This window comes from Podarcis raffonei, chromosome 1, assembly GCF_027172205.1.
Source record: "Podarcis raffonei isolate rPodRaf1 chromosome 1, rPodRaf1.pri, whole genome shotgun sequence".
Taxonomy (NCBI): Eukaryota; Metazoa; Chordata; class Lepidosauria; order Squamata; family Lacertidae; genus Podarcis; species Podarcis raffonei.
In genome coordinates, this window is record NC_070602.1 from 126,289,226 (window position 1) to 126,302,913 (window position 13,688).

Genomic DNA, 13,688 nt, shown 5'->3' on the forward strand with positions numbered 1-13,688 from the left:
ACATTTCCCCTTACTTTTTAGGAGGAAAAAAGTGAGTGTTATGGTGCAAAAAATACAGTATATTTTCCCCCCATTCTGTTGGCCTTATTTTCAGTCCATATTTTATGTGTATTGAGAACATTCTTTTCAAAATCTGAAGAAAAAGTAAGATCGATAATAGCAATCAATGGCACAGTAACAAAAATGGCGACAGAATCAGGGAACTCCTAGCTTTAAAGTTTTCTGCTTTTAAAAAACATGCTTCTGTTGTCCAAGCAGAGAAAAGGATATACTTGGCTGTGAGCAGAAGAGTCACATCAACTGGTGCTTTGGAGTGGATTGTGTTTCAGGCTGAAATTGAGCATGTCTGTTCACCAGTGTAAAAAGTGGTGATATATGTTCATAGGATATGCATGATTCAAGGAATGTGAGAAGTATATTTCTGTTCCCAACTGAATCACTTTCCACCTCCCTCTGCCCTGCTTCCTGGTCATTAAAAAAACAAAAACCACCCAACATTATAATTATTAGTTGCTATTTCTCTTCTTTTCCCCCCCAGAAAAATGAAACTCAAACTGACTTACAAAAATGAACGTTAAAAACAAGGCGAAAACTTAAAATGCACAAGTAATGTAGACTAATACATCAAACTTAGCCCCATCCCACTAAAAGATATGCAGACAACTGAGATCCAAATGTCTGGGAGAACCAGAATGTTTTAGCCTGGTTCTCAAAAACAAATAGAGATGGTGTCATGTCCCTATTTTCCAGGGACATCCCTTATTTAGAGAAGCCATCCCGATTTTTTATTTGATCCCAGAACGTCCCACTTTTCCTTAGGATGTCCCTATTTCCACTGGAGAAATGTTGGAGGGTATGGAGTCATCCGACCCCCAAGCCGTCTGAAGGCAATCCTGTATAGGGAAGGTTTTGTTATGTTTTTATATATGTGGGAAGCTGCCCAGAGTGGCTGGGGCAACCCAGTCAGATGTGTGGGGTATAAATAGTGAAGTTATCATTGTGAAATGGGATGTCCCTATTTTCACAGGAGAAATCTTGGAGGGGATGACACCATGCCTTTCAACCACAGTTGAAGCACATCCATCACCGCCACTGCTAAGCATTGTGGACACTGTAGTTTACCCCTCATTGAGTTACCACTCACAGCAAACAAACTACAGTCCCCATAATTCTATGGGGGGATGTGTTATGAATATGCTTTGAATGTATGGTGTATACACAGATACAATTTATAATGAAACTCGTCATCTGTTGGAGGTCCTCATGCGCTTGCTTGTACCTGAACATGAGGAAGCTGAATCATGAATAGAATGGGCGCTTCCCCGAACCCACAAGCGGGTGGTAAATCATACTGAAATGTGGATGTGAAAACCCCCCTTGATTCACTGATCAGGTAGGGTACATAAATCATGGTTTTGCACATGCGGGACATCTGTTCTGTATGCAAGTAGCCATGTGAAAGGACAAACCACCCCAGAGATTAGCCTTCCAAACATGTAAAACAGGATATTTACAGGCATTTAACACCCGCCGTACGTGTAAACAATGTGAAAGATGCAGGAACCAAATGAGAGGAAGGGTGCAGGCTGCAAGCTGCTATCGGCCCCTGTTGCCCAGTGAGATCTATATAAATCTGGATCCAGCCAGAGGTGGATTTAGGGGAGCGCGATCAGCTCAAACGCACTGCAAGCAGAGCCATGGGGTGCCACGTCTATGATGTAGAATGGAAGGCGAGAGGAGGGGAAGCCAAATTTTGGCATCGCACGGGGCCCCGCTGGAATTTGAGACCCCCGGGTCCACTATAGAACCTGCTCCTCATCTGTCTCCTACACATAGCATTATGTTCTAATCCTAAGCATACTTGCTGAAACCAGAAGGGTTTGTTCCTTAATAAACATCGTTCCGATTGTGCTGCAAGTCTGACATGTGTATTTGAAGTGCAAGACTTTGAGGCCAACAGCTAGTGGGCAGCTTTAGTACGTCATTTGTACTTTTACCCTTCTTCTTTTTTTAAAAAAAAATGGTGCTGGTATGCACATGTTTGTGTGTGTTGATCTAAGCGCATTTTCCCCACCTATACTGCCTTAAAAGTTGTGGCATCAGCTGTTCTTCCATGCAGTTGTTACAACGGCCTTAACTCAAACTACAGTAATGACCATTTTGTCATGCAGCTCTTTAGCCTTAGCGTGGACGTTTTATGCATCTTGTGGAACCTTTGACAAAATAATGTCGTGCAGCAACAAGTGATCTTGTTTAGAAAGCATACTTTTCAAAAGAAGCTTTCTGGCACGGATTCCTCAGTAAGCAGTAATCAACGGGGACGCTCCTTTGTAATTTTTCTGTTTCAGAAATAATATAGGAGTTTACTAACAGGAAGTTTGTGGGCAGGAACAGTAAACAGTCTCACGGTCCATCTGTTATTATGGGATGCAAGAAAGCTGAATAAGGACTTTCTTTTTTAAAGAGGCTATTTAGGTGGGGGGTTTTTAGGGATCAGAGAACTTTATGGGCAAAGGGGAATAGTTTAAATATTATTAATCAACCAAAAATAAATAAATCTAGAAACCAGATCTCTCTTTGTTTTCGTTTTCTGAATTAAACTATCTGACTTTAGCCAAAAGTCTCGTAGACGACCCAAATAAAATACTTTAAATGCTGAGGCACAATCCTGCCCATGTTAAGCATTTTAAAGTCCCATTAATTTCAATGGGTGTGTAGGAGGTAGTAAAACAAATGCTTGACTTCCATGGGAGCTAAAATAAATAAATGCTGAAGTTTGGGCTGGATCTTGTCTTTTGTGTTCAGTTGTTAAGGAGGGAACTTTCTTTGCCTTAACTACCAACTGGGTTGAAAAATCAGATGATACACTCCTGCTGGAATTTCCAGGAAAGTATCTGCTATCCGGGGGGGGGGGGGGTTGACAGAGTTACCTTCGCTTGCTTTCTGGGGTGAACTGAAAAAGAGTTTCATGGAGAGAGAAGGATGTCACAAGAGCTGTAAAACAGACCATGGGGAAACTGGGTTATGGCTGGAACTTAATGCTTCATGTTCCAGTAAATAAGTGCTAACAACTATCGCACGTTGATTTTTTCAGCAGTGTAACTTCTTATAGCTTCCTTCCTTCCAGAATTGACTCACAGATAGGGATGGAAGGATCTGTCAGCTTCACTTCTCTTGGTTTCTCTCTCTTTTTTTTCCTGTCTTAAATTTGGTTCTCCGCGTTTCTGCAGAAATTTGCAAGGGTTCTCTTTGAAAACCTTCCTGAAAATTCTTCAGCATTTCAGTGCCAGTTTCTCCTGATAAAACACATTTTTGGTATGGACGCCTGGCATTTTTGCAAGCCGTTTGTCCTAACATAATGCATTTTCGTATTGTACTATGCTGATACAAATGCACACTTCCACCAAATAAATGCATTAAAAAAAAAAAAAACCACCGCTGTTTAGAAAACAGCATAGCAAATTTCGGGTAAGTGCAAATTTCAAAGGAAGGGTTTTTTCATTTCCCATTTTAATTTGGAAAGTGCGAGCTCAATAAATTTTGCTTTAAATATGAACAGAATCTAATTGGTTCCCTATCCTTATTTGCAAGGTGCTGGGTTGACATGCCACAGGAGGGTGCAAATGATTCGGGCATGGTTTTTTAAAATTGCACTTAGCTCTGTTGGTACGTTTGTGAAATATTTTGGGTGATATATGCAACGTGGTGTCCTGCTTGTATAGATGGACTTCCCCTTCCTCTTCTTCTCTTCCTCCCAGCAGTAGCACCCACTGCTACGTACCCATATCTGCTTTAAAGGGTTGAGGAAGATTGCAGTTTGCAGAATCGGGGTAGGAGAAGAAATCAGATCATGTTAAATCTTGCCCTTTGGAATTAATTTCCCCTAGATAGAGCAATGTGAATCTAGAAGGAGAATGCAGTCACATGTATCATTTCCTCACTTCTACAAAAAGAGATGGTGATTTGTCAGAGAAGAGGTTTGGACATGACACATCTTCTCCTTCACATCAACGAATGATCTTCTTACAAAGGCCTTTCTGTAACCAAAAGCCAAATCCGTAAGTACAAGTCAACCCAAATTTATATTTGAAGCAGTTTGATTGAAATAATGTTTTTATTTTTCAAGTGAGTGAAATTGTTACTCAGCCCAATTATAACATTATCTGGATTCATCTCTAGTCTATTGCTGTGTTAAAATAATTGTTCCATTGGATGTGAATTGGACTTTCAAAAAAAGGCTTGTAGTCACAAAACATACGGACATGATTCAGCCAAATGGAAACAGTTTGTAGTCCCATTAATTTCTCTAAACAGAGACCATGCCCACACTATTTCACTGTAAGATATTAAAATCAGCATCACACATAGAATAATGCCATTTTGTAAATACTATATATCTATAGCCTAATTGCATGCATAATTCCTTCAAAGTGGCCCCCACTGACTTCAGTCAGATTACTCAGTGAGTAACAATACACAGCACTGCAACCCAACCCCAACCCCCCGCTAGTCGCAGATAATTTACAGGTGCAGATCTATTTACATGTTTTATTGTATGCATTCTAGGGTTGCCATATTTCAGAAAATGACAATCTGGACAAAAGAAGTTGACTTTTTTTGAGGAGGGGACCGAAGTTGTTGAGCTTTCCTTGCCCCCAATTTTTTTCTCACCCCCCCCCCCCCACAAAAAAGATGAAGTTATCATGGTTACCATATGTCTGGGGAAACGGACGTTTAAAAATCCACACAGACACCATTTTCAGGATCAAAATCCCAGGGGTGTCTGGGATTTTGCGAATGTATGGCAGCCCTAATATATTCATGACAGTATTCAAAAATAATACCCAGATTGTGTTAGAAGCAAAAATGCATGCATAGTGATATGGCAAACTTCAGGCACCTGAAATTACACGGGGGGGGGGAATGTTTTGCAAAGGTAAGATGACAGATTTGTCTCTGCAGCACAGGAAAGCAGATACATGGGTACAATACTATTTGCTAAATTGCAGAGGGGCAGGGAGCCATGCTAATCTTAGAACGACGGCCAACATACTGTTACGCGATGCCTTACAGACTAGGGCCACAACCGTGCTTGGAAGAAGCACTCTTGAACACCGTGGGACTTGCTTACCAGCAAAGCGGCACAGCAGTGGGTTGTAGCAAATTTATTCTGGCAAAGGGTTTCATGGACTTGAGCCCACTTTGTGGTGTGATGGCTGTTTGGCATTATTCCAGTGTTACCACTCAAACGCTAGGTTTTGTTTCCACCCTCTGCAAGGGCGCCATCTTCTGGTTTTCCATTCAAAAATCAACCCTCTACCTGAAAGAAATGCAAATTTTACAGGGAGATTTTTACAGGGAAAACAGTTTGTGTTGTTATGAGGGGGGGACTGCTCCTTTTCTCTTATGGGGTACCCAAGAGCCCATGTTGTTGTTGTTTAGTCGTTTAGTCGTGTCCGACTCTTCATGACCCCACGGAGAAGAACACGCCAGGCACTCCTGTCTTCCACTGCCTCCCGCAGTTTGGTCAAACTCATGCTGGTAGCTTCAAGAACACTGTCCAACCATCTCGTCCTCTGTCGTCCCCTTCTCCTTGTGCCCTCCATCTTTCCCAACATCAGGGCCTTTTCCAGGGAGTCTTCTCTTCTCATGAGCCCATATAGAGTCCTTTTGTAGATCCCTTGATCAGTAGGAGAAAATAACAGAGACCAACCAGAGAATATGGAGAAGCAAAGCAGCTAGTAAGCCTGATCTTTATTAAACTGTTGCAACAGGGTGCTCCCCCACACACACATGGGGGGGAGACCCCGAGCCATGCACGCAAGCCCTTATATAGGCATTTTAAATTGCCCGTCCTGGTGTCCAAGACTACCCCCAGAAACATCATACATACCCTGTTTCCCCAAAAGTAAGACATCCCCCGAAAATAAGACCTACTTCCAGTTTGCCCCCCCCCCCCCCGGAATATAAGGCCTCTCCGATAATTAGGCCACCCTGGAATATAAGGCCCCCGAAGCTACCGTAAGATGTTGTACCGTATACAGGTAATAAATTTCCTTCCTTCTTTCTTTCTTTCTTTCTTTTTTGTTTTTGTTTTTGTTTGTTTGTTTGTTCAACAATAAATGTGTACCGTGGAAAAATAAGACATCCCCTGAAAATAAGACCTAGCGCATCTTTGGGAGCAAAAATTAATATAATACACTGTCTTATTTTCGGGGAAACGGGGTACATCACAGAAGGGGTGTGGCCCAAGACCACCCCCCAGATACATCAGAGAAAGGGCGGAAATCTGGGTGTGTTGTTTCTTCCTGTCTGCCAGGTTACCTGATTGGATTACCTGGGCATCCTGGCCACTCTTTTGTTATGATAACTGCTCAATTCCTGAATCCAGGTCACAGGCTCACACCCTATTCATATCTTAAATGTGCCCTCAAGACAGGATTTGTGAAAGAGACCATGGGGAAATTTCCCATTTCCTTGCAGAGAAATATTTGAGGTCATTTTGGGAGAGAGAAAATGGTTTCAGGACTTTTCTGTGGGTTTCAGACATATTTGTGTGTGTTTGCTTGGTACATTTATGAACATCTATTTTATAGGTGTACAGTGGTACCTCGGGTTAAGCACTTAATTCGTTCCGGAGGTCCGTACTTAACCTGAAACTGTTCTTAACCTGAAGCACCACTTTAGCTAATGGGGCCTCACACTGCCGCTGCGCCGCCGGAGCACGATTTCTGTTCTCATCCTGAAGCAAAGTTCTTAACCTGAAGCACTATTTCTGGGTTAGCGGAGTCTGTAACCTGATGCGTATGTAACCTGAAGCATATGTAACCCGAGGTACCACTGTATACCTTAAAATTCTTATAACAATGTCCATGAATTAAGTCTCATGTATGAACTCGTAATTCTTAGAACTGTCATATCTTCAGACCTGAACAACACCTCACATTTTTTTTACTTCCCTCAGTCTCCTATATTTCCTATATGATACAGCCCCTCTAGCTGGGAAATATTGATAGTCTTGTCCCTGCCGTGACTTTGGTCAACACTTCAGACGATATTATATATTGCCTATTCATTAAACTTTCAATTGCATCGAGGAACGGGGGAGAACTTCAATTCAGGTCTCACTGGAAAAACAGGACCTATAAAAATTCACGCCTTCCAAAACAGTGTGCAACCTGAAACACAGCTGTCTTCTAAAATTTGCACTTCTCCCAGTTTGGCTAAGAAGTTTGCCAAGCAGACAAAAACACATACATTAGGGGGAAGTATGAACATTCAAATTGGCAGCCTTGAAAATACAGTTTTGCTGCTGTAGGGGGTGGAAACAGAAGGCTATTTTAATTCCCCGCCATGTCCCCCACCAGAGCTGTCCGAAGATATTTTTCCTGCCTGAAGTGAAGGACAAAATGCTCCCTCCCACAATGCAGTGAGAAACTGACTGAAATGGCGTTGAATCAGAGCCCCACCACCACCTGCACTAGAAATATAAAGCAGAACCATACCACTTTAAGCCAGTTTTCACACACAAAAAACCCTGGGAACTGTAGTTTGCTGAGAGTTTTTAGGAGAGACATATTCTCCTCACAGAGCTGCAATTCCCAGAGTTTCCCGGGAAGGGAGATTTTGACTCTTAATCCAGGATGGGAATCCGACTCCTTAATAACTCCTGTCAGTGGAACTATGGGTGTTGTTGGACTACAACTCCCATCATCCCTGACCATTGGCCATTCTGACTGGGACTGAGGAAAACTGTAGAGTCCAGGGAGATGCCACGGACTGAACCTGCGACCCTCTGCACACAAAGCATATGTGCTCTACCGCCGAGCTGTTAGCTAGCAGGTTTATTTGCCATTTTCCCCACCTTTTTTCGGTCTCTTTTTTAAAGAATTGTTTCTGGTGGAGGATTGGTGCGCTCCAGTGGCTGAGGGTAGACATTGCACCTATATTCAAATATTTCTTACCAGAAAATCATCAGAGCTTGTTACTCTTCACGTCCGTTCATGTGGTAATTTCCTCTCTGTTTTGGGGAAATGAGCTGTTGTCTGTGGCATTTCACTTCAGCGGAGCCTTTATCATCTTGTGATATATTCTGTATCACTGCTCTAAGCCCTCAAACTTCCTCTCCTTCCCAGGGCCGACCCAAGACGTTTTGGCACCTGAGGCGAACCACATTTTAGCACCCCCTCCCCACCAAGGAAGAAGGGCTGAGTGAACATCTACATCAGGAACAAGGTAGAAATAAAGATATATATTGGGATCTGCTGCCCCTGTATTTGGGCCGCCTGAGCCAGTTGCCTCATGGGTGGGCCGGCCCCACCCCTTCCATATTTCTGAGGTATTTCATAGTTCACTTCCAGACAGATTGCAGTTCTCTCCCCCCCCATAATTTTTATTAAATTTTCTGTTTTACATTTTAGAATATTCATTTAAACCACCTTAAAATATCAGTGACTTCCCTTCTTCTCTTCCCATGTTTCATTTTGCATAACATAAATCCCTGCGTATTTCATATAAACTAAACCATTCAGTATTCTATTATTACATCCATCAAAACTTATTTACACTGTTGAATTTATCTTAATGCTGCCCACGTTTTCAAATATACACAATTTCCCCCCATATATTCAATAAACATTTTCCAATCTTCTTTAAACATATGTTTTTCTTGTTCTCTTATTCTGTGTGTTAGGTCCACAAGCGGCACATATTTCATCAGTTTAAGTTGCCATTCTTCTTTGGTTGGGACCTCGCTCATTTTCCATTTTGGGGCTAACAAAACACGGGCTGCAGTAGTGGCATACATAAACAACCTTTTCTGATACCTGGGAATTTCCATCTGAATTAATCCCAACAAAAAGGACTCTGATTTTTTAGGGGAAAGTATTTTTAAACTTTTTTTTTTCAATTCACTATGAATTATTTCCCAATACTCTTTTACCCTTTTACAGATCCACCACATATGACAGAATGTACCCTCAGTCTCATTGCATCTCCAGCAGTTCTAGAGCTTCAGCTGGACTTTGGGATTGCCGTTTAGTCTCAAATGGCAAATGCTGTCCATCTCTTCTTTTGTGTCCGTATCTTTTTCTTCACATTTAGTCAGGAAGCTCATGTTCATACTCAAATGTAGGAAGCACATCTGGTTCCATTCACATACCAGGGAAAGAAGTTCTTCATGTGCTCAGACAGACAAGTAGGGAAGGGCCAGTATCACCATAACCAGCTTCATGCATTTGATATCCCATACACACTTTCCTGCGAGTAAGGGCCCCTCCAGACATCTGTTTTATTCCTTCTCCTTGAGGGACTGCCTTCCCAGGTTGACAAGCCCACTCTGCCCCTCACTTCCCTTTACAATACATGCAGAAACCACCTTCTTGATTGTTGGACCTGCTAGGGGGTCTCGTCTGCTCAATCCACTAGAGCCTGTCTTTGCATGCAGGTAAAGTCCCTTAGTCACTGAAGGTTTGGGACCCATTAGCTACCCTCACCTGGTTTAGCCAGCCAGCTGAAGACATTGGCTCCCAGTATGTTTCCAAGCACAATTCAAAGTGTTGGTGCTGACCTTTAAAGCCCTAAACGGCCTCGGCCCAGTATACCTGAAAGAGCGTCTCCACCCCCTTCGTTCTGCCCAGACGCTGAGGTCCAGCGCAGAGGGCCTTCTGGCGGTTCCCTCCCTGCGAGAAGTGAGGTTACAAGGAACCAGGCAGAGGGCCTTCTCGGTAGTGGCGCCCGCCCTGTGGAACGCCCACCCGCCAGATGTCAAGGAAATAAACAACTATCTGATTTTTAGAAGACATCTGAAGGCAGCCCTGTTTGGGGAAGTTTTTGATGTTTTATCTTTTTTTAAAAAATATTCTGTTGGGAGCCGCCCAGAGTGGCTGGGGAAACCCAGTCAAATGGGTGGGGTAGAAATAAATTGTTGCTGCTGCTGCTGCTGTAGTTATTTCCTGGGATGTGGTCTCTGTCACAGGCTGACAGCTTCTAAGAGCCACAGGTGATAGCTGAGTGCAGGGTGGGGACCATAGGTGAACGAACTACCCTAAAAAGAGCAGGTTGTGTCTCCCCTTCCCCAGTACCCCATAGTAAGCAAAGCCAAGCAAAACTGAAGCTGCAATCCTATATATACCTATTTGAGAGTAAGCCTCATTGTATACAGGGGCTTCATTCCAATAGGATTGGAGTGTGCAAGTCTTTGCAAAATAGTCATAATACATTCGCAGGACACAGGTGGCACTGTGGTCTAAACCACCGAGCCTCTTGGGCTTGCCGATTAGAAGTTCGGCGGTTTGAATCCACTCAACAGTGGTGAGCTCCTGTTGCTCTGTCCCAGCTTCTGCCAACCTAGCAGTTCAAAAGCACACCAGTGCAAGTAGATAATTAGGTACCGCTGCCGCGGGAAGGTAAACGGCATTTCCATGTGCTCTGGTTTCTGTCACGGTGTCCCGTTGCACCACAAGTGGTTTAGTCATGCTGGCCACATGACCCGGAAAGATGTCTGTGCACAAACACCGGCTCCCTCGGCCTGAAAGCAAGATGAGCGCCACACCCCATAGTCGCCTTTGACTGGACTTAACCATCCAGGGGCCCTTTACTTTTTCCCCCTTACCATAATACAATACACTGATATATTCAATTGTCAGTGAAAGAAAATTGGGCTCTGCTTGTAGTTTGGCCTCAACATTTGTTTTTACTTCCTGCAGAGGGCTGCAATCCTTAGGTCATCAGAGAACTTGGGGAGGAGGGAGAGATTGAGCTTGCTCCATGAAATGCCCATATCTAAGATTGCGAGAAAATCAAAATTAGTTTTATCAGCCTAATAGGCTGCACTCATTTTGAGAGAAACCGTTTTATTCTGTCATGGGAATGAAATGTTCTGTGCCTGGGTGTGCTGGTCCTGGGGGCTAACCGAGAGGCGAGGTCCGAGTCCAGTCCGCAGTCGATGGTGAGGTATGAAGGCTGTCCATCAAAGCAGTAGCTTGGTCCAAGGCAGGGAGTCTGGTGGGGTCAGGAACTCTGGCAGAAGAGCAGAACAGGGTACAAGCAGGAACAGACTAACAACAACGTTGCTCCCACAACCTGGGACTGGAGCTGGCTGGCTTTTGTCTGCCCCAAGGCATAGGGCCGCCCCGGTCCACAGGTGACTCGCCTCTCCTGGCCTGGAGGCGAGCACTCCTCCTGCGGGAACTTAGTTCCCTCCGCCTCTCTGCCCTGAGCCGCTGCAGGTCAGGAGAGGCTGGAGGGTTACCGGACCCAGAGGCGGCAACCTCCTCCTCCCCTGACAGGCCTGAGAGTGGAGCACCTGCAGGCAATGGGTCCTCCATCACCTCAGGAGCCAGAGCAGACTCAGCTGGTGCCTGCACCTGAGGATCCAGCACAGGTGAGGACCCTTCAGGCTCAAGCCCCAGCCCGGCTCAGCTGGTTCTGGAGGCGGGGACTCCTGTGCAGGCTGGGTTTCCTCAGGTTCAGCCTCCGAGTCCGAATCCCAGGCCGTGATACTGGGAAAGCGTGCATTTACAAATCTATTAAATCAAGTGTTTTTTGAACACCACTCGGGTGAGACTATAACAGAGCAAGGACTTTATCCCTCATCCCATATGGCTGTGAATGTCTTCTGCACCTACACCCTGAGTGGCATCATTACCTTGCCTCTGCCCAGTTTTGGCATTGGGGCACACTACCATTTCCCAAAATATGCCTTCCATACAGAGTGTTCCTTTAGCTGACATACATGGGCATACATCTTGCCTCCTCAGGCAGACTTCTGTACAGCGGTACCTCGGTTTTCAAACATCTCCGTTAACAAACGTTTCGGTTTTCGAATGCGCCTCGCCTCGGAAGTCGAACATGAAACGTGGCTTCTGTATTGAGTTTTCCGTTTTCAGGCTTCCGTACTGAGTTTTCTATATTGAGTTTTCCAATTTGATGCTTCCGTGCTGAGTTTTCTGGTTTCGAACGTTTCGGAACTCAAACGGTCTTCCAGAACAGATTACGCTCGAAAATAGGACTGTGATGTGCCTAGAGTTACATCTTGCATTCCCTTTCCTTTGCATTCCGTTTCCCTTTGCCGCATAGACTACGTTTTTCCTCCAGCTTAACCCATTTCATGCATCTGGTGCCATTGGCTCCAGATCACACAAAAGCTGATGGCACCAGAATGCAGGGGTTTGTACTTGCCGGTCTTTGCTCATTTGTCCCATGTCCAGCATGGAAATCAACCCAGCAAATATGATCTGCATTCGCTGTTGTCGCTTTCAGTCTGCAAACGATAGGTAATCGATTACATTTCCTCCTCCTCCCCACCCCCCTCAATCTGCATTGCATTTCCTTTGCATTGAAATGAATGGGGTCGAATAATGTAATGATAATAAGGGACCCGGGTGGCGCTGTGGGTTAAACCACAGAGCCTAGGACTTGCCGATCAGAAGGTCGGCGGTTCGAATCCCCACGACGGGGTGAGCTCCCGTTGCTCGGTCCCTGCTCCTGCCAACCTAGCAGTGCGAAAGCACGTCAAAGTGCAAGTAGATAAATAGGTACCGCTCCGGCGGGAAGGTAAACGGGGTTTCCGTGCGCTGCTCTGGTTCGCTAGAAGCGGCTTAGTCATGCTGGCCACATGACCCGGAAGCTGTACGCCGGCTCCCTCGGCCAATTAAGTGAGATGAGCGCTGCAACCCCAGAGTTGGTCACGACTGGACCTAGTGGTCAGGGGTCCCTTTACCTTTACCTTTAATGTAATGATAAGATAACTTCGGTAACTAATTACGTAGGTTGTGTTAAGTGACATAATTTCGCTGCAGCAGACAGCAAGATGAATAACACAGCGTCTGGTGGGAAACAAACCGCAGTGGAGTGGAAACAGTGTTGCAGAGAGGAATGGGAAATGAGGCCTCCCTAACAGTGATTGACCAAAGGATACCAATATCACTTTCACATAATACCAGATGTCAAAGAGAAAAATAACTATAGACTTTTAGAAGACAACTGAAAGGCAGACTATTGTATTTTAATATTTTGTTGGAAGCCACCCAGAGTAGCTGGGGAAACCCAGCCAGATGGGCAGGGTATAAATAGTTCATTTATTATTATTATTATTATTATTATTATTATTATTATTATTATTCTGTCTCAGGCCACCGAGCAAGAGGGTCTGAGGTTGGAAACCCTAACGAAAAGCCACAATAACAATATTAGCCACAATAACAATAAAAAATATTCTATGATGTACCGTATTTATTATACTGAATTTCTCTGATCACTCCATTCGTTCTCCATACACACGAAACCCATAGATGCAGGTGTAGTTTGGATGGTCCCAGTTGCTCAAAATCTTCAAGAGCAGGTATTGAAATTTACCTGAATTTTCTCTCTGAAAACACAGGGACATAAATAAAAGGTTACTGTTTGCTTCCTGTAAAGTATATTTTGTTGCAGGAGTGCCAACTTGGCACCGCAAATGTGGGTGCCATGTAGCATGCATGAACCTGGCACAGAACCTGGCACTGTTGACCTCCTTTGTAATATTCTATTTTGAAATCTTTAAGATAAAAGTTTGGTTTTCTGTTAGTTATGTTGCTTTGACTATATACTCCATATTTGACTTTCTCCGGAAATGTTTGATTCTGTATAGTTTCATTGATGTTTTAATATGCTGTAAACCGCTTAGAGATTTTTCTTAAAAATATAAA

At 44.1% G+C, this 13,688-nt stretch overlaps 1 protein-coding gene across 1 annotated transcript in view; it reads right to left on the reverse strand.

The window, feature by feature from the left end:
• Nucleotides 1-4,675: 4,675 nt before the first annotated feature.
• The window catches only part of LOC128399746 (SUN domain-containing protein 2-like), a 32,514-nt gene continuing 23,501 nt past the window's right edge, over nucleotides 4,676-13,688 (reverse strand). The window contains exons 14-15 of the mRNA XM_053361465.1: nucleotides 13,229-13,369; nucleotides 4,676-5,680 (exon numbers count right to left, since the gene is read on the reverse strand). Of these exons, the coding sequence (XP_053217440.1) occupies nucleotides 13,256-13,369 (114 nt within the window). The 3' untranslated portion in view covers nucleotides 4,676-5,680; nucleotides 13,229-13,255. The remainder of the gene's footprint in view (nucleotides 5,681-13,228; nucleotides 13,370-13,688) is intronic.